This window comes from Numenius arquata, chromosome 9, assembly GCF_964106895.1.
Source record: "Numenius arquata chromosome 9, bNumArq3.hap1.1, whole genome shotgun sequence".
Taxonomy (NCBI): domain Eukaryota; kingdom Metazoa; phylum Chordata; class Aves; order Charadriiformes; family Scolopacidae; genus Numenius; species Numenius arquata.
The window spans coordinates 22232017-22252371 of NC_133584.1; the positions used below are offsets into that span (position 1 = coordinate 22232017).

Sequence of the window (20355 nt, forward strand, 5' to 3'; positions counted from 1 at the left end):
ATATACACATACATACAATTTTACTTAAATTTTGTACGTATGTAAACTATTATATATATGCAATACAATATATCAGTTTGTGTATGTTTTTTCAAAATTCTGTTCATATCACTGTTATTTCTGTCTGGCAGCTGTCAATATTTGTCCCAAATTTTATTTCATGACATTCGGATATTTTTTCAACACCAGGATTTCATCCGGAAACAAACACCAAAGTATGTTTAAAACACCTGTTTTTACAAGCTATGACATGTTTGTTTTTTCTGCCAAATGAGCTGTTCTCTTGCTGTTAATCTATTGGTGTTTTTTAAGAGTAGTGCAGAACTAGCATACAGTATACATCCAGGAAACAGCTACATGCCACAGACGTGAAGCAAATTTGCAAAAAAAAATAATTTAAGATGTTAGCCACGATGTCAGACACTAAGATTTTTAGCACTTGGCTCCTTTGCCAGATCTTTGCTAGATTCCTGGAAATTGTTTGTATGTAAATTGTATTTTACTATGAGGTTTTATTGTCATTTGCAATAAGCATAAAAAAACTGGTGGGGATATGCTGGTATTGAGCTATTTAATCTAGTCAGCATGTGTGAATTAAGGCAAGAGGAGGCTTTTTTGAAGCCCTGGAGATATTCTCACCGTTTAGTTTTCCTCTCCCTCTCTGTGTATCCATATGCTTTTGCAAACATCCTTTATATTGGTATTACAATGTATATTCCAGGATACCAGAAGCAGCTCCATGTGTCCATCCTAGCAGACTGTTACCCATTGTCACATCAGTAAAGTCTCTCAGTCTCCTCTTCTCCTAAGCATGGATGGTGGTGGAGATGAATGGAGTAGTGCACGTGCTGACGCCAAAACTTCCAGAAGAGGAAGTGTCATGTCCCAGCCTGCTGGGATCCCCACCAGGTAAGAGCATTAGAGCTGCCTCTCAGGTTACAGGTCAGAGAAAGAGACAACTGAGACACAAATTAGGTGCAGGACTCAAAAGGGTTTGCCAAACTGCAGTGAGGGCTGCTACTGAAGTACCCTCTGATCAGTCCTTAACCTGGGGCTACTGATGTCCCATGGTGTTATTTTCAGCTTAGGGTCGGGCAGGGAGAGTTCCTGCAATGGAGACAGTGGATTTCCTCTCTGCCAGAGGAACTTTATAACCTTCTAACCTTTTCTGAGTCTTATTTTCCTCCTGAATGAAGTAAGGGCGATGCACCTGCTCGCAGCAAGCCCAGCACCGCAACACACCAGAAAGGGAAATAAACTGTATCTTCCCATTAGCCCTCAACAAGGGACATCATCACCAGTTAAAGAGCAGTCGAGCCAGCACTGCAGGATACTATTGCCTGTTTGAATGAACAAATAACAGCACTTTTTTTTTAATTAGTATTAAAGATGTCATGAACTCTACACGTCTATTTCAAATTTGAACTGGTATCAGCCAATGCAGTAAATATTTTAATGTTTTCTTGCAAAGATAAAATACTTGTGGAGGGGGTAGAAGTGAAAAAGAAATCTGAGATATTGACCACAAAAAGCAACTTAGTAAGTTATATTAATGCAGATAACACAGTGTATCACCATCTTGAATTTGCATTTGTAGGTCTTGCAGCTTTTCCCAGCCTTAGGTTAGACTTTAAAAACATCTAAAGACTGTCATTCATTGATGTGATGTCATTTTAGACAGATTTCTGATGTCATATATTATGGATATCTTGCCAGAAAAAGCCACCTGTAATTGTGTGTCTTCATAGCTCAACCTTGCAACTGGGATAAGGACAAACATTGCATCTTAAAGAGCCAGACACTGCAGTTGCCATTTTAGCATTTGCAGCAGAAACACTTTTTTTTCAGAGAGGAAAGAAAAGTTTTTTGGCTTTTGATTAAGGGGAGAAAAAAAAAACCAAGAGAGAGTGTATGTATGCACACGTGTATATGTTCTGTTTTGGTTTTAAGTAAGTAGTTTACATCAAAAAGTAGTTAATGGAGGGGAGGAAATATTGTTAACATTATTTCAAAAATAGTGATATTTCTATGTTATTCTACTAGTAGGTTTTTGCTCATGAAGTGATTGCTGTCAACTTCTACATGAATATTCTAATTCCAAGGGTTTTTTTTGTGAAGAAGTATCTCATTCTCACTAACATTTTGTGAAAAGGATTTTTCTGTTTATTTGAATGAAAAATGCTGCATAACACACTCCAATGAGTAATCTAAAATAAGTACAGTGATACATTTTAGTTTGCTGAATAGCTTGTTGCAAACCAAATTTTAGTGATAACACACATGCCTGTATTACTTTGCTTAGGTTTAAAAATGTAGGTTTATTTACAGTAGAGAAAATACTTTGTTTGCTTCTGGTGTAATGTACCAGCACAACCTGAAAAGATTTGCTTCCAGTAACAAAAAGACAAAAATCTATTAGATGGAGGAACACACTGATGAAGACATGAACATATAAAAGAATTAAAGGCTGTCAATAAGGTAGTAAATTGCTGTTTTCAAGTTGCCCTAATGTTTGCTGTAATACCAGAAATAATAATAATCAGTAATAACAAACAACTTTAAAAATAATTTAAGTCCAGTTTTAAATCTCAAATTGACTTTTAAATATCTACTTTTAATTTTAAATCTATTTTTTTTTCTGAGCAGAAAGCTTTGCTGATATGTGCTGATAACAATCATCATGAAGAGCCTGCTTCATGTCACTAACAAAAAATAACACTAGGAAATTATTTAGGGTAGTAGGATGCTAGGAAATGATATAACATAAAATTTCTGTTCAAGATATTCAGAAATTTTAAACCTAATTTTTTATTGAACAGAATTTTTGGGCAATTTTACAATCTTTATTCCTGCAGATAAATTGCATTTATCTGGGCTCGATTCTGCAAATATTCTTGTATGTTTAATACATGGGAGAGACCAAAATAGAAATAAAACACAACTGCTCACATAAGAAAACTTCTATATTGCCAGTCTTAACAATCATATGCCAACACGATTGTCAGCACAACAAAGAGCATGAAGATCTCTAATTTTAAAAAGAATTTAGAGTTCTTTTCATTTATTTTCTAGTTATTAAACTCCAAGGTCTAGTTGCTGTCAGTCTCTCCCTGCGACTATCTGATGCAGCAACTGGAATTAATAGAACCCCCAAACCACAATATATTCTCTATATTCCAAGACGTTCAGGAGCTGCTAATAATTTAAGTGTTGAGGGAGGTGGATAATCTCCAGATCACTCAAGTTACTCTTTGCAATATCAACTACTATTCATGGGTGCTCAGGAAGGTCCTGTTTTGGCAAGACTGACTGCTTGTTTTTCTGGGAGAGAGGAGAAGAGGAAGCAGGTAATTTTAAACAGCAAATTACAAAAGCAAAAGTCAATGATGAAATTTCAAAGAAAAGGAAGTACTTAGAAAAAAAAAAAAGACAAGCCAGTAGGCAGCATTCACTTCCATGCCATTTTGGTTTCTTATGCATTGGAGCAGTTAGTTATCCTAGCAAGTGCTGCATCATTTGGTATGCAGAGCATTTGAAGATGCAAAGGTAATTGAGGAAAGGGGACAAAAAAACCCACACCACACAGACTTATCAACACGTTTTACGTAGCTTCGCTTTTTTTTTTTTCCTTTTTAAACAGTGTTTAAGAAAAATATGCTGTGTTACCATAACAAACTAAAATACTCTCTCAGCCTCTAAGAGTTTTGTTCTGTTTTCACTTCTTTTGCTTCCAGGTAGGTTTTATTTGTTCTTGTTCTACTTTATAAAACCTTTTCTCAACATTAATGGCTTCAGGAAGAAGAAATAAGGGAGAATTATGAGCACAAAAGAGAGCTGACAGTTCTGTATGTTGCCGTTTTCTCTTGTGCCACTCATAGGTGGGTAAGGGTACAGAAGAAATAGGGCATAATGTTTTATAGAATACAGTCAGACAGGAATTCCAGCTGGCATTCGCTAAAGCAAAAGGGGACATTTTCCTCATGTAAAATCATTTTTAAATCCCAACCATACATAGCTATGGAATAATGGAGTCACTTATTTTCCACTGCTTCAGTAAGGTACTGCAGCAAGGTAATGATTTTACAAGACAGACGGTTTAAAACATCGATTTGCTGCAAATTGCTCAATCCATAACTAATGAGAAGCTCTACAGGTTTTCAGTAAATCAATCCCATTAGAATTTACAGTTTGCATAAGATCCTATTACTCAATCTGTGGACACAGAACGAATTTTTTTTTTTTTTTTTAATCTGCAGCAGCCCCTTATTGTTGCTGTTTTGTTTTTTTTTTAAACTCTTTTAAGTTTCTATGGGTGGGTTGGATAAAATCCCAAGGGTTCTGACAGCATGCCTGAAAAATACACTGTCCACTTCTACACAGGCACACATGCATCCCATGTCAAGTCCTAGATATTCCTTGTAGAAGACAGTTAACAGCCAAGAAGGCAGGACAAGACGACAAATGGAATTCAGTCTCTGTCACCTGTAGCACTAAAACTGCCCCAATTTGAAGGGGGATTATGTTTTTACACCCATAAGAGTGTGAAGTCAAATGGCAACTGTTATTTAGACCCACACAAGTAATTCTTCATAACAAGCTGAAATCTCTCCTGTATGAAAAAAATAGCAAAGGCAAAAACCCTCTATGGATTGAGTGACAGGACTTTTGTCACCTGTCTGCGGTAGAGAAACAGGAAATTGAGAACTATGCTTGCCAACAGATCAAGTTCTAGATTACTTTATTACTGGTGATGCCAGTATGTTTGTACCATGTTTTCTCCGGGCTTTGTAAGAAAAGGGTCAGTTCTATCATTATCAATTCGTACAACAAGGTCATTTTAGGCAAAACAGCTATAGGCAAGCAGAAGTTCAAATCCTGTCAATGAATTCATAGACTCTGAAAAAGCATTGTATTGGTTGTTACAAAAGAGCAATGTGGCTGAAGGGCTGTTAGTACGGGAGAGTTGAATCATCCCACTCCAGCTGCTCTTGCCTGGTCACATTCTGTTTGTCTCCCTTTTGGACAATCACTTCCTCTTCCTCCTCCTCCTCCTCCTCCTCTTCACTTTCATCTGATTCAGCACTGGTTGTGTCTTCATCTTCATCTTCTATGTCTTCTTCCTCGCTCTCCTCTTCTGTCTGGTGAGGCTTTTCATATTTCTACAGTGCATTTGAAGAAATGAAAGAGAGAGAGTAGAAGAAAAGTGCCTTCTTGCCTAGCCAGTGGTGGTGAGAATGCGAGCATTTATTCCACATTTAGAAATGCTAACTTGCTGGGAAAATCTGCTTTCCGTCATTATGTGACTCTTAGGCATCAAATATGATACAATTCAGTAGCAAATATTCAAAAACTAGCGTAACAAGAATGGAACGTCAATAAGTAACATCTTTGTTAGTCAAGCTGCCAAAATTTAACCCTTCATTGTCAGTTTCTTTAAACTGGTGATCATTTCCCCTCCTTTCAGTGTATTAGTGCCTACATTAATAAGTTAAAAACAAAGCAACTAGATCATCTTGGGTACCTAAGGTGCAAATATGGATGGTAATGTTGTACCCAAGTAGTCTTCACCATCCTATTTAGTAATTATATATGACAACAAATATTGAGCGCTCAATTACATATTATCATGGTGTGCGGAGCTGAAAATTGAGATGGGCTCCTGAGTGTCCGTACATACAACTGTTCTGCCAAGCCTAAATAAGTGTACTCTGAAAGAGGCTCAAAACTCCCTGCTGAGTAAGCTACCAGGCCAGACTAACTCCTGGCAGTATCATGATATAATACTATGCCTCAGTTATGTACCTCCATGGGGTTGACGGTAATAGTCAGAGCAGAATCATCCCAATCCATTTCATTTTCTTTACTTCCTTCATTGTCTCCAGAGCTGCGCTGATGAGCTGTCCGAATTCGATAGACCCCCAAGGTTATGATGAAAATGAGTATGCTCACACAGATTATGATAACGATAGTAGCCACACTTGGAACAACTGGAACAAAAGGTGGAAAAGGGAATGGGTTTATATTTGTCAAACAAATTGCTTACAAAACACTAAATACATTGTCTGGTTTTTTCCCTTCAGTTTCTCTGCCTTTGGATTGAGAATCAGCACAGCCATACAGTCTGCCTGGGACTGCGGAGAGTGTTGACAAGTGCCCACCTACTAAGGCAGGGCATACACGAACGGTGTTAACAGATACCTTATAATGAGCATTATAAATCATAACTAAAATGTGAGTATGCCTACCATTTGTTCTTTAAGTCACTTTATTCCAGAAGACAAGTAGTCAATCAGCGCAGAAATGATTAGTTTCAGAACAAATGTTTTTGCAGTAAGGTTCAGTTATCTTACCTCCATGTTTTCTCTTTCTGATTACTGCTAAGGCATTAAACCGGACTTGTGAGAAAAAGTATATCTCAAAGCTTACATTTTCAAAGGTTTCAAACACTTGCACTGTGATTTAAATCTCAGTCTCCAAGAAATAAAACAGCACATTGCCACTCTATTTGCCTGTGTTACAGCCTTTCTGGGAGACTCTTGAGGATTTAAGACATTTTTCCTCACTGTTCTGCTGCACTCTGAGAAGTCTCTGTCCCTACCTAGTCACAGGAAGAAATCTCTCTGAACTCTCTTATATTATCAGCTCCATAATTAGGTTAGTGGAGAAGTGCTGCCACTTTCTATATAGCTTTGCTAACTGGGTACTGCAGTTCCAGGAGCTATATCCCTGTATCCCATTTTATCGCCTTGCCCTGGCTGTAAGAATGGAACTCTCAAATCAGAACAATATTAAAGTGAGAAGAACGAACTATTTTGCAATATTTAATTTTGTAAAAATTTAATTTTAGTAAAAAGTCTGTATAAGTGTACAGAAAAATACAGTAATTTTCTAAGCATAACTGGATATAACTACTTATAACTACGTGCACTTTACATCAGCTTTACTTCTTTACATATGTATCATTCAGCTGAAAGGATTTCAGAATCTAGCATTTAAACAGGTATCTTTGTCCTGGGTTTAACAACTTTATTGAAAAGGCTTCAGACTTGGCTTCAGATTTTAACTCATATAGTCCAAATATTCAATTTAAATTCTGTACTTAATGTATACTAATGTCCCCTGCACATGGCTATAGGGACCTATCTTCTCTCCAGAGAGCTCCAGACTGAGGCCTGGACAGCAGCTAACAGAAGCACTGCAGCAATTATATATTTAAAAAAATAATACAAACTTCTCTTGCTTAGAAAGGAGTGGGCAGAAATTAATATGCCACAGAAATACAGACGTACAAAGACAATATGAGCATAAATATTATTCTTCATACCATTCAATACTTGAAATGAGACATTTTCTTAACTATGTGGGTCAGAGTACATAACCTTCAATGAAGACTTTAAAACAGGATACCAGTTTTTAATTACAAAGTACCTCACTGGAAAGAAGATACTTCAATGTTACCTTCTTTCATATCTGTGCAATGATCTGTGTGAGGTTTAACTATGGACTTCAGGGCTTTATTTGTTGACGAAGCTGAATCGCAAGGGAAAATACTGACGTACCAGCATCACTATGAGCAGTCTCTGTAAAGTTATCACATACCCGAGTTGTGAACAGCGCTTCTGCTTTCCTCTGGGTGGTGGACAGATTGGAGAAATTGCGGTTCTACCATCATATGATTCACATGGTCCATGAAGTTGGAGTTGGAGCTGTGTAGAATATTAACCTGGCACAAGAGTAGAAAGAAGAGACCAGATGCTAAAAAGAAGTGCCCTATATTCCAAGTCTGCCAGCTCCATACATTACACCGAACTGCGAAGTTCATCAGCAGATAGGAAAATTATTATACAGATCTTAAAGGCCAAATTCACTTTTTTTTAGCCTAGTGAAAAATACACAGGTTAATATATTTCTGATTTCTAGCATAAAAATGCATTCTAACATTTCTAGCTGTAGACTGTGGAGTGGCACAGAAAAGGATTTTTTTGACTTACCTACCTGGATAAGTAGAGACTTTTTTTTCTCTGTACTAATCAGCTTTTAGGTGTTCCCTGACAGTTAGTGGGAGATTTGTCACTCTGAATATTGACAGAGAATGTATTAAGCTCGTTGAGATAAAAACAAAACAGTAAGAGAAAATTAAAAGAGGTTTCAGTTTTTCCTGTGTCTCTACTTTCAGAGTGAATTTCTTTGAAGATACCGTCTGTTCTCTGTCCTACTGATAGTTATGTCATAAGCAAAAACCCTGAAGTCATTGTCACAGCTGAGGAATGCTGAGGTGAAAAGAATTTTCAATGCAGCATAAACATGTAAAAACTTTCAGAACCAATTGTTAAGTTTTGAGCCTGTTGCTTAGAAGGTCCTGCCCCTTTCCTTGTGGTTACTTGGCACCTGGGTTCTGGGCTGGGTAAGTTGATTCTTCAGAATAGGTCCACAGTTCCTGCTGAGATGCATCAGTAGTGATTCTTAGTCCCTGAGCCATTGTGCTGCACTGCACTTAGTAATGGCACACATAAGCTCAAGAGAGCTATATAAGTATTCCTGTGGTGACTGACCATGTCTGGGCAGCGGATCCAAGAGAACATGACAGATGAAGTCCATCCGATGCATTTGTTACCTGTATACTGACTGTCCTCCTCAAAGAAATGTGAAATCATGTAAATTACCATGAATGATCTCCATCTGATGAAGAACAAATTATAAAACTTATTGTAAGGTGGTAGTGCTTGGAAAAAATGAAAAGGTGAATGCTGCAGGAATAAAAAGTATGTCAGGTTAAGCTAAAAAATAACTAATCTAAGGAAAATAATGAGGCTGTAATGATTTACTTTCAAGCAGGTGTATAAATCTTCAAAAAGACCTGTAGGAGATTTTACGCCATGGAAAAACAATGATGATGATCTTCGCCTCCATTCTGTTTGCACAGGAGTAATTCCCTGTGTTACTGGAGTTCAAGAGAAGGGTCATCTCTATATATGCAGCAGAATAGGCAGTCCCACATTGAGGAATGCCCACAGAAGTCAACCCCCTATTTGTATGGAACTTAGAATTCTTCCTCTATTTGATTATAGTTACCAGAACCTATCAATCATTTTACGTATTTCAAAGAAAACTCACTGTCGCTGAAGATAGGCTAGTGCTCAGCCTATCTGCTGGAAAAGAAAACTTGACTTAATGATCACTTACCTCCAAGTTAAATTCATTGCTGGTGTAACGTCCATTCAGCTCTGAGCACTTGACTCTGAACTTTCTGTCAAAGGTGGCAGAAGTGTACCAGTTCCGATACCGAATCTGCCGAAGAACCTGTTCATAGTTGTGCATGCTGTCCACACCTGAAATGGTAGTAGAGCAGTAATAGTCTCAAGGAGATGCTATGTAACAAATGCTCTGCGCAGTACAGAGAAATCAAATGTTGACAGAAAATACAAAATTTGGCAGAATGATCTGAAAATGGCAGTGCTTCAAACATGCCCTGATAAAGCCTGTGGCTGATGCTAAATTATGTGAGAAGAGTTTTTGGAAATACATGTAGGTCCATAACGAAGAGGAACAACTACAACAGCAAAGATTTAGAATAAATTGCTTAGTAATCAAAAAAAATGATCAATGAGTTACCAGTACTGCAGGAGCACTGAGGAGTCCCCTCATCCCCCTATTCCACTGTAATGGTCCACAAGAACCTCCACATTTAAAGAAAGCAGTGTTGCTATTTTCTTTATTTGGGAAGTAGCAGGAGGGATGCTGAGATCAAGACAGGTGCTGTATTCCAAAGATTCAACACAGCCCACACAGAGACCAAGAAGTGACTATGCTTTTTGAGACACAGTCTCTCCTGGAGTATTTTACAGGTAGTATACCACAGACTTCTGTCTAATTTCTTTCAAATTAGTCCTTTCATTCTAATAATATAATTGTTGGTGGGAAGAAATAAGGGAAAGCAAAGTCCATGAACGTACCATAGATTGAATATCCTGCTGTGGAATTTGTGGCATCTAGATGTTTTCCTTGAAGCTCCACATGATCCAGTTCTAAACACTCTTGTTCAGGATCTAGTTCTGCGCCAATGACCAAAATGTCACAGAAATCCAAGTTGTGGAGCATTTCCTCTAATACCACTGGTTTATGGGCTGTGAACATATGGCATATACCATGAAAAAAAGAAGAAAGCAACCAAGATAAATGGTCACAGAGCAGATCAGTCATTTTATGTGCTTTGCATCAGGGCTTTCAATTTCTGCAATGATGGCTGAATTGTTTTTTGCCGATATTAAACACAGCAAATGTGAAGCAAATCAAAAGAGGAGTGTCTTCCCTGTTCAGATGCTTTGATGAGGACGGCCTACAAATACCTACTGAAATAGAAAAATATGTTGCTCTATAATTAAAAGGCGTTCAGGAACAGTACTGGAAGTAGAAAAATGAAATTTGATCCTGGAAATAAATTCTTGTAAATAATTGTTTTTCAATACTATATTGACACCAGGTTTGTATCGCAAATTCATCCTTTTCTCAAGGAAAACTGAACTGGAAAAATACATGTCAAATACATCTATGCTTGGATGATTCTCTCAGTCACTCTATGGCCCATAAAGAATTTGCATTACAAAGAACATGGCCATCTACCCAAGAACATGGTATTATCATAAATGACAAGATCCTGTATTGTGTGACTTGGAGAAATTGAGTTCAGTCAGTAAACTGACTGCCCTTCAAGTATGCACAGTTAAAAATAAAAATTCTATTGCTGAAAAAAGAGTAGCATATTGATTTAATATTTTAATTCTCTCATCATCTTAGCACAGCGTCTGGCAAGACTGCTTAACCAGCTCCCTGAGGGTACCATAGACACACAGAATGCAATCTTGGAACTTAGTGCGAATTTCATTTTTAAGGGTGTATGGGGAAGGCAGGCACAGACAGAAAAATCTTACGCCCTAGATTCCCAACTCCTGGTACAGTGAATTTGGGTATCTGAACTCTAAGTACAGCTCTAACTTATCCAAAATTGCAGACCCAACTCAAATTTTCCGGATAGGCAAATCTGACTTTGCTAAGGCTGATGAGCTGGACTACATGGGAAGCTATGAGACAGCCAAGAGCTGAGCCGCAGAGCGAGGGAAAGAGCTTTGCTGCACTGGCTATCAGTGGGCAAACAGGAGAGGTAGGGGCAGCAATTTTAGCTATTGGTGGGGTGCCACTGATTTCTCTACTGTAGCACAAGCAGCACCACACTGTCATTCTGGGGGCCCTCTGCAGGTAAATAAGATCTCAGAGCCATAGGCTGCTGCCTGATCTGCTTTTGATGAGGGACAGACCTAACTGGTCCTGTGACTGGGGAATCCAGGGTGACTAAATCGGCCTCCTCAGCCTTGCCATGTGCATCTCTCCTGCAGTCATCATGACCAGGTTATGTAAATTCCCAATAAGCGGAAAAATAGCTATAGGCAGATATAGGTCAAGATTTATGACTGACTGTGCCTTTCTCAGATATCTGGGCTGAGAGAAATAATGGTTCAAGGTTATAATGCAGGAATTCAGACTTAGAATTCAATAATATTTTGCAAAACACAGTCCCAAAGCCAATTATTATCTATCCATTTTAACCACACTCTTAGTGGAAACGAACAAGATTGGCACATTAGGAGGTGCATGACTTTCAAGGAATTAAACAGTACTTTAAGAAATGCTGCTATGTTCCTTTTCAAGGTGAGACTCAGGCTTTTTAGGTTACAAGGTGCTACAACAGTTTCATACTGTAATTGTATGCAATTGGTATTATGATATAAAACACTTTCTAGCCTTCAGAGGATAGATGCAGTTTCAGGAAAGTGATAAGCAGCATTATTACAGAGCATGGCTTCAGGGAATCCATGCCCCTACACTTCCACGTCATTAGTGATTTTATCTTTTCAAGAGATGCACATCTAGCTGCTGCTTGTTCTAGTCCAACAAATATTGTTCAGAGTGATTCCTCAGGTTACTAGGCTTTTCATTTACCTTGCACACAAATATCCAAAAGCAAGGTTTCTTTATAGACAATTATTTTTAACCTTATTTATGTTTCTGAACATTCACCTAGTGTTGAATAATACACATTTTGCTCAGCATTAGAATAAACTATCGTTATTGAAAAAAAATTGAAAATTATTATATTTACGTTATATAGGTAGGAAACTGAGGCACAAGATTACTTTGTCAATTATCACCCACAAATCAGTAGCAGAGCTGGAAACATAAAAACAGACTAAAACTCCAACTGTTAGTCAATTACTGCTTTCCACTTTACCAGTATAATCAATAAAATTCTGTTACAAATAGAGAGATTGTAATGAAAATCTGTTATTCAACAGAATATGTAAAGAAGAGTGGAAAGGAATTATTCTGAAGTAGGCAAGACATGAAATAGAAAGTCTGCTTTTTTTGAAGCACATACTGGTCTATTACTATTTAATGCATTTTTCAATGTGTTTAAATGAATGTCCTCAGTACAGCATTATTGCTGCCTAACATTGCCTAAATTAATCTGGATGAAGTGACTTCCTTTGTGTGACTTGTTTGCAGGATCCTTAAAAAAATATGAGGGGTTATGTTACAGTGTAAATAATAATATTTAAAAGAAATACACAAACCTCTGTCATGTTCTTTTGAGTCCGCTGGATGCTCCATTTTGGTGACTGTGCTGACAATCCTGATGTCAGGTAACAAAATAACACCTCTTTCAAATTGTTCAGCTGGTCTAGCAAAGTGGTCCATCCCACTTATTGTAATCTTGGGCTCATTGGCCTGAAACACCATTACATACGCATCTATATCTGGGATACTAATGCAGACATCTTCACCAAAACATCTGAAAAATATATTATTCATTAACTGCATGTAACACATTGCACATCAGAGGTGTGCGGCACTTGCACTGCCCAAAACCCATCTGATGACTCTCATCCTTTTGTACGGACTCAGATCAGTCTGTTCCATACTTTGACACTGCCGCACGTAAGGACATGAATCTGTCCCACCATGTACACAGGCCAGCAGTGACAGTAACAGCTCTGGTCCTCTCATCCCCTCCCACATTTGCAACTACTGAAATTACGTAGGGACAGCTTAGCAAACAGAGTCATGACAAGCTCAGTCCTTAGAAAGGTGACTATGAGAATAATATTTTGATGTTTAACTGATATTTAACGAAGTAGTGAATAGTTAAAAAAATGATTTAGATGATACCAACTAATTATAGTAAACAACATTAAATTCTCAGAGTGAGAATTTAAGAACATAATATGGTTAATTTGTCACGTGCAAATAAAAGGGCCTTATTATCCATTTAAATTGGACCCATTATGAACTTATTCTGGCACCCTCAAGTATTTAATAGGGGGAAAAGGGGCCTATGTTAGCATTTGCATCTGGATCAGCACTGTGCTTTAGTCCTGACAAACTCTGCCTTTCTGCATCTTGTCACAAGGCTTGGGCTGGCCTTGGAGTGTGCAAACCAGACTGCTTCCAGTGAAACTACATCAGCAGATGCTCTCCAAACACTTAGTGTGGTCAGCTGACAGCGCTAGACTAAACCTAGTACTAGACTAAACCTAGTATGTAGTAAGAACTGTACATAAAGTAGATGAGAGTTTGTAGCAGTGATGTTTATTTTCACTTTAAAGATCTGCTTTCACTGCACTGCACAACTTGCTGTAACGCAGACGTACCCCAGGGGAGCTCAGCAACGGCAGAAGGCTCTTTGGTTACGTAGAACTGTAAACATTATTGTGCAGGTTCTGTCACTATTGTTGCATGAAAATGGAAGGACAGGAATTTCTGTTTAACACCCAACACCAGGACTTCAGTGATGATGGTCTTATAAGGATACAAAGAGATAAAGACTATTTCAAGCATAGCTACAAACACTGTGCTTGCAGATGTGTCGTCTGTTAGATGTAATAGGCCTGCTTTAAAAAGTCATGGCTCTAGCTGTCTCAGAAGAAACTGTAACTTCTTAAAATGAACAGTAAAATAAGAATGCAATAAATGCAAGTACTGTTCAGTCCAGACTGTATGCTCCAAACTATAAAAATAATGCAAGTAAATTATATTAACAAGAAAAGTTTCTTAAAAGGACAATATCAAAAGAAAACTCCAACATAAATCGGCATAAAAGTAAATTAAATTCATCCTTTATGCTTAATAACATAAAAATATGATTTAGCGATGTAATTTAGCTAAAAATTATTCTTTTTACATGTCCTAAGAAGAAAGCAATTCATTAAAAATATTCCTAATCTAATCAGTTCAGTTGAAGTATAACTTACTGGACTTTAGATGAGACTTTGAGACGTCGTACGCCTGCAGTAGGAAACTGTCTAGAGTTGATGTATGAGACCTTTCGGAGAGCTTGATTTATATTCTCAATGTCATCTCCTTCCATGACAAGGACTGACTGGGAAGGGTTGAAGTGATACTAGAGGAAATGCATATAATTAGTATTTAAGGTACCAGGTAGAGAGTACAAAATAAGACATTTTTAAAGAATGTTGCACAGACATAATTTTAAAATCTAAGGATTTAGGAAAAAAAATTGGTTCCTATTGTTGGCTGAATCCACATGTTGTTCCCTAAAAGACGTGCTTGTACCAGTCATCTATTTCATATGTGGATAACTACCGTTAGAACTGATCCTGATTTGCTGTACTTTGCCCAGCCATATCAACTTTGCTGATACTATTTCTGCAGCTGTAGTATTCAAAACCTGAACTTACTGTCATCATTATTATTACTATGTAATTTTTTTTTTGGTTAAACATATAAAAATAATTAGCTTAAACCAGAGTAACATACAGAAGCATATTTTTTCCTGCTTTCTGTTTGGCTTTACCCTGGGATAACTTTCTGAGATATATTTCAACATGAATGAAAAAAACAATTACAACATTTCCCTCCTACATCTTTGTTAATGTCAGACACAATAAAGGGTACTCTCCTGTCTCTGCCTCACGATCAATAAGGGTGTCATGATTTAAGATGGAGCTGCTACTTGCACAAAGCCAGTTTGAGTCAACAAACGTTGCAAAGTCAATGGCTATTCGTGTAGCCCTGATCTTTCTCTAGTCCATTGCATTGAACATGAAACAGTCTTGCTGACCAAGAAACTTTGCAACTATATCCACATAGCGAACGATCGATTTTATCTTCATCATAATTCATCCTGATTCCATTTTTTTGGTCTATTAATTGGTTCAGTAAACCGTCTGCACTGCAAAGAAAACCAGATTAAGCCCCTTGATTTTGTACCCTACTGTTGCCAGCACAAAACATTAAGAAATGCACCCTTCTGTCACATGCAGTCCCCAAAGCTGGATATTGATTATATGAACATGTTCTATTGTATACAGACAATGGTTGTCTACACTTCCTTGCAATCAGAAAGGTTAAAAAGCAAAAGAGCAAATAGACTGTGAAGAACAGAATGAAGCACCGGGTTTTCTGTCGAATGGAACACAGAGGACTGGGTTTAAAGCTTATGCAGGAAGGTCATAACACACTGAAGGGTATTTTTTAACAAAAAGGAGGACTAACATGAGTCACAGCCTACATACGCTTCTTTCTCTTTTCAGTAAACTAGCAGTAGCAGACAATAAAATTAGCAAAAAGAGACTCTAGCTAGCTAGTTAACTTAATAGCTCAGCTGCCAGAACAGCTGGAATGCTGCCAAAGGGACTGGAGAAAGCCCTAGTCTGAGCCATTTTTGTCTTTCTCATTAAAAAAGGCTAAAAATAGCAACAGTTTAGACAGTGTTTCTGAGAGCTGTCACAGATATCTGAAAATTAGCCTGCAGACATAAAAGTCCAACACTACTGTGTCAGAAACTGTATTACAACTGCATTGCTCTTTCTTAGGTGGCTAAGGAATGAAGCTTCATGAGTCCAAAGAGCCCAGCAGAAACACCTTCCAACATCAGTTTGCCTACACTGAATCTGCTAAGCGCCACATAAATAGCCAAACAGAATCTGTCACCTGTACAACTGTCACACATGCTTGTCTGAGATCAGGTATGTTTATTACTGACACCAGAATCCCTTTCTCTTTATTAATCTTCTGTTTAAGATCAGGTGCAAACTGGCCAGCTTTCATCCAAGCTGCTTTCTGTCAGACCCAGTAAGAAACCCTACCACACACTCTCTTCTCACTGCTCTTTTCATTTGTGCCTGCTGCTGTTGCGCTGACTGTTGAGCTGGCTGAGGAAGTAAAAATGAAAGCAGTAACTTTAAAAAAACAGTGTATCTCATCTGTATTTCGGAAAATGAAAGTGTTTTGAAGTTTGGTGAAAGAAAGGAAGGGAGGAAAACAATCCCTCATCTTCATTTTCCCCACTGCACTGCTTGTACAGTAAGAAAGCCATGCTGGAGCAGCAGTGGGCAGTATAACAGGGATATATAAAGCCCATAAAACAACAGAGTATTCAAATATTGACAAATTTCAGGATGTGACAATAGGGCAGGACTTACTATGCTTTTAAGCACCATAGACCAAGTGTACACTGCTTTAATTCATGTAAAATCCCAGCAAAGAACTTACTGGTAGGCATATACACTTGCATTCCAGAAAACCCTACCTGCTATTTGTATGCGTTGCCTTTTAAAAATAGCTTTTACACACAAGTGTTACATTTTGCTGGGAGAGGCAACAATGTGAAATTCTTAATGATGTCCTCAGTATGATGAAGAAAAAAATAACTTTGGGGTGTTTTGCTCATATGTAAACACTAGAGCTATCAAAATTCCTCCTTAACTTTGCACTTTTAATTTCATTTTTACCATTGTTTTCAGAAACATATTGGTTATACCACACCATTGTAACTTATCGCCGAGACAAACATTGGAGTGTATTTCTGCTCAGTCTCCTATCTTGTACAAGGAAAAGTTTTAGCTAATAAAATGTAGTCATGGCACTTCCACTACATGCTCTGGATCAAGTGTTAGAGCACCTTCCTCCTCCCCACTGAATAAACACCTGTGCGGTTCCGTGGGATGCATAGTCTGCAGCCAAGGTATATTCCCAGTTTGAATTTGAAGCTCAGCTCCTTTGGAAGATGGCATTGTGATTTGTGCGCTAGGAAATAGCTTAGCTGTGTTTACACATTAGGCTTGTCATCTAATAATGGCATCAGTAAAGGGAAACTGACAGTGCAGCTTATATAAGTATTATAGAAGTTATAGTCACAATCCTACATATGTATCTAAAAGAACAGAATTTGTCTTAACACATGCAATCTGACCACTGTGTCAATTGAAACAGTATTTCCCTTCGTCTGTTGTTCTGTAACATTAGAAAAAATGTTACAATATCAGTAAAGATAGTCATATACATAATAAAGATGAATAATGATTTATATGCATATGTAAAATTTTAATTTCTCGACTTTAAATTTTTAAATTGTCCAGTTTTCAAGTCCCACACCATTTTGCTCTTGGAACACACTTTGAATTTTCATTACTATTGGATTGGGACTTCTTTCGGAGTTGCCTCTAGATGAAAGATATTCCACTTATGTTCTCCACTGCTTTAAAACTACTACAGATCAAAATTCAGTAATTCTTTGGAATCATGTCTATTTCTGTAAAACTACCAAAATAATCATGAGAACATGACCTGGTAATTATTATGGACTCTGAAATACCAGCAGTGCCTTACTTTCTGAACATCTAGCTTTGCAATAATGGAAACATTTTTCTTTGCAGTGTCACAGCTCTTCTACTGTTCCACTTTTTCTTTGCATGACTTTATGGGAAATTACATTGCTTCTGGGAGTGCATTTGTACTGTGTGTACTCTACCTTGGGCTCTCCACTTCATAAATCAGCTCTAAATTTTTATCAAAGATTATGTCAGTTCATCCCTCACCTTTATTCCTTGGCCAAGACTCTCGAGAGAATTAATATCCAGGCCTTCCTTGCAGGCCTGCAAACAGGAAATCACTTTCTGACTCTCAATTTTGCCTGGCCGGATAGTAAGACTGGCCAAGCTGCCATGGAAATACTGAGCGAATCTGGGCTTGGTGACTTCTCCTCCTGCAAGAAAGAGAATACAAAACGATTATGGATACCAATACACAAACCACACATCTATTAATTCACTTTATGTTTTAACACATTTAAAGAATTTGTATCTATTTTAGCCAAGTATATTTGAGATCCCATTTATTGTGATAAGCGGAATTGCTTTGTGTGTTATTGGGTGGTACCTAGTAGCAGCCTGTCTTTAAAATTCCTGTCAGTGTTTTTGCACTATTGTATGCAGGTGTTTATAAAGCTGTGATAACATACTCTGAGATGAAACATGGATTCCCAAATCCCTGTCCAAGGAAGCACAGCATTTGCAAAAATGAATTGATGAAATTATTGGAGTGATCAAACATGAATTTCAAAAAATGTTTAAGGTCCAATGTTTATTTATGCAAACACTGTATTTTCAAGTTTTCTATTACAAGATCACTTACACAGCCTTTGCCTTTCTCCTCCAAAAAACATGCTACCTGAAGTTCTTAGATGTGCTGAGTCATGTCTCTATGTAAGCAAACTGCCCGACTCTCTACAAATGATTATCTCTAAGGATACAGTGGAAATTCACAGCAGTGAACGCAGGCCAGTGCACAGCACTGCGCTGAAAGGCTTAAGGTGCTTCCCTTACCCAAAGCAGCTTGTTTGGTGCCCGATGAAGTCTCGTCGCTGTTTGTTGCATTAGGCCCATCAGCTACACTCTACCCAGTTTCACTCTAGGCAGCTTCAAAGGAAGATTGATCTTTAGGAGTTGTCAATAAAATGTGATTACTTACTGCCTGCACCAGTGATCATAGCATCTAAATTACTCTTGGGATATTTAGTGATTTACTCATCCTCCTCCAGGAGAATTTTTAAAGCTTGCCTTTCCTGCAACTGTTAGCTCTATCAGTGCGTGTGAATTACTACCTACCTTGAGCCTGAGAGGACGGAGGGAGGCACGCAACAGTGAATCCATGCAGACTAATTGGATTAGCAGTTGATAAGCTGTTGTAATTGGTAGATAACTCATCTCTACAGTGTTTGTAGCTTTAGTGTCAAACAACCTATTTCCGTCAGACAAGCTAGCTCAAGCTTAAACTTTAACTTGAAGATTTGTGCATGGATTGGAGTTAGGATAGGGATGAAGTGGAAAATTTTCTTTAGGCTGATGCTACCTAAAAGCCTGAAAACCAGCACTTTTAGTCTGTGCAGGATGAGCGCTATGAAGAAGACTTATTTTATATAGTGAATAAAATACACATCAGTGTACTGAGAGAAAAGAAGGTGTCTAAACAGGCTGTTTCCTCGTAGAAATAATCAGGTTTTGTTCTTTCATGTTAATGTTGCAGCACAAACTTCCTCTCTTTTTCACACCCAAGAAAGATCCTCAAGGAGAGATTGTTCTCCACTCTTTCATTCATTTATCCATTATACAGAAAAATTCCTCTGGGATGAATTTTTTTGAGGTTTCATAGAAACTTTCATGTATGCAATAGCTAAAGTGCAGGATTAGTTTGTACTGTAATTTCAGCCTTTCTGATACTCACCAAGACAATTATTTGGTAAATAGATAGTGCATTATGGGGACCTTGGCTTTTCAGCAAAAATGTTGTTATATTTATCTGTTTACATTGTCTTTAAAAGTATATGTTGCCACTAATGCAGCAGCAATGTATCTCAACAGAAAAAAGTAACCCAAATTAAAAAAAATAAAATGCAAACCTCTCCCTAAAAAGGAGACAGAGATAACCAGATAGGAATTTACCAAAGAAGGGAATCACGTTGTGCTTTGAAACTTCAGATTCTCATATCCCTAACAGAATTCTGAAGACAGCAAGTTCCAAGGCTAAAACACCAACACTAATCCTGGAGCTTTGAAATTTAGAATCCTACAGGAAGTCTGCCAGTAGATCTTAATAGTTCTGAGGAAATGCAAAATAAGAAGCAGCCTCAGATAAGCTAATGTATTTAAATGTGAAACTAGCTCATTAAAATGTATAAAGGACTAGACAAGAAGCTAGAACAAAGAATTCAGTGCTGTGGCTATGCCTGACAGGAACAAGCAGGATAAATCAGTTGAAGTAAAGCTATAAAACAACATGACTGGGGCTTACATTCATGAATAGGAACTACAGGTTTGGATTTTTTAATTTATTTTTGTTTTATTGGTTGTTCTTTCAGTTTGGATTAGTTCTGATGTTGTTGACAAAGCACTTACAGTTACATTGCTTGGTCATTTACAATGATAGAGTCATCCGCCCAACCACTAATATAAAAGTATGGAAGAGAATATGAGTGTTTCTAGGAATAAGCTTTTAAAATGCTCT

At 37.6% G+C, this 20355-nt stretch overlaps 1 protein-coding gene across 1 annotated transcript in view; it reads right to left on the reverse strand.

Moving 5' to 3' along the window:
- Positions 1-4247: 4247 nt before the first annotated feature.
- CLSTN2 (calsyntenin 2) overlaps positions 4248-20355 on the reverse strand; it is a 228044-nt gene continuing 211936 nt past the window's right edge. The window contains exons 9-16 of the mRNA XM_074153081.1: positions 17892-18058; positions 14304-14452; positions 12627-12844; positions 9954-10124; positions 9184-9329; positions 7600-7723; positions 5803-5987; positions 4248-5159 (exon numbers count right to left, since the gene is read on the reverse strand). Coding sequence (XP_074009182.1) covers positions 4950-5159; positions 5803-5987; positions 7600-7723; positions 9184-9329; positions 9954-10124; positions 12627-12844; positions 14304-14452; positions 17892-18058 — 1370 coding nt within the window. The 3' untranslated portion in view covers positions 4248-4949. The remainder of the gene's footprint in view (positions 5160-5802; positions 5988-7599; positions 7724-9183; positions 9330-9953; positions 10125-12626; positions 12845-14303; positions 14453-17891; positions 18059-20355) is intronic.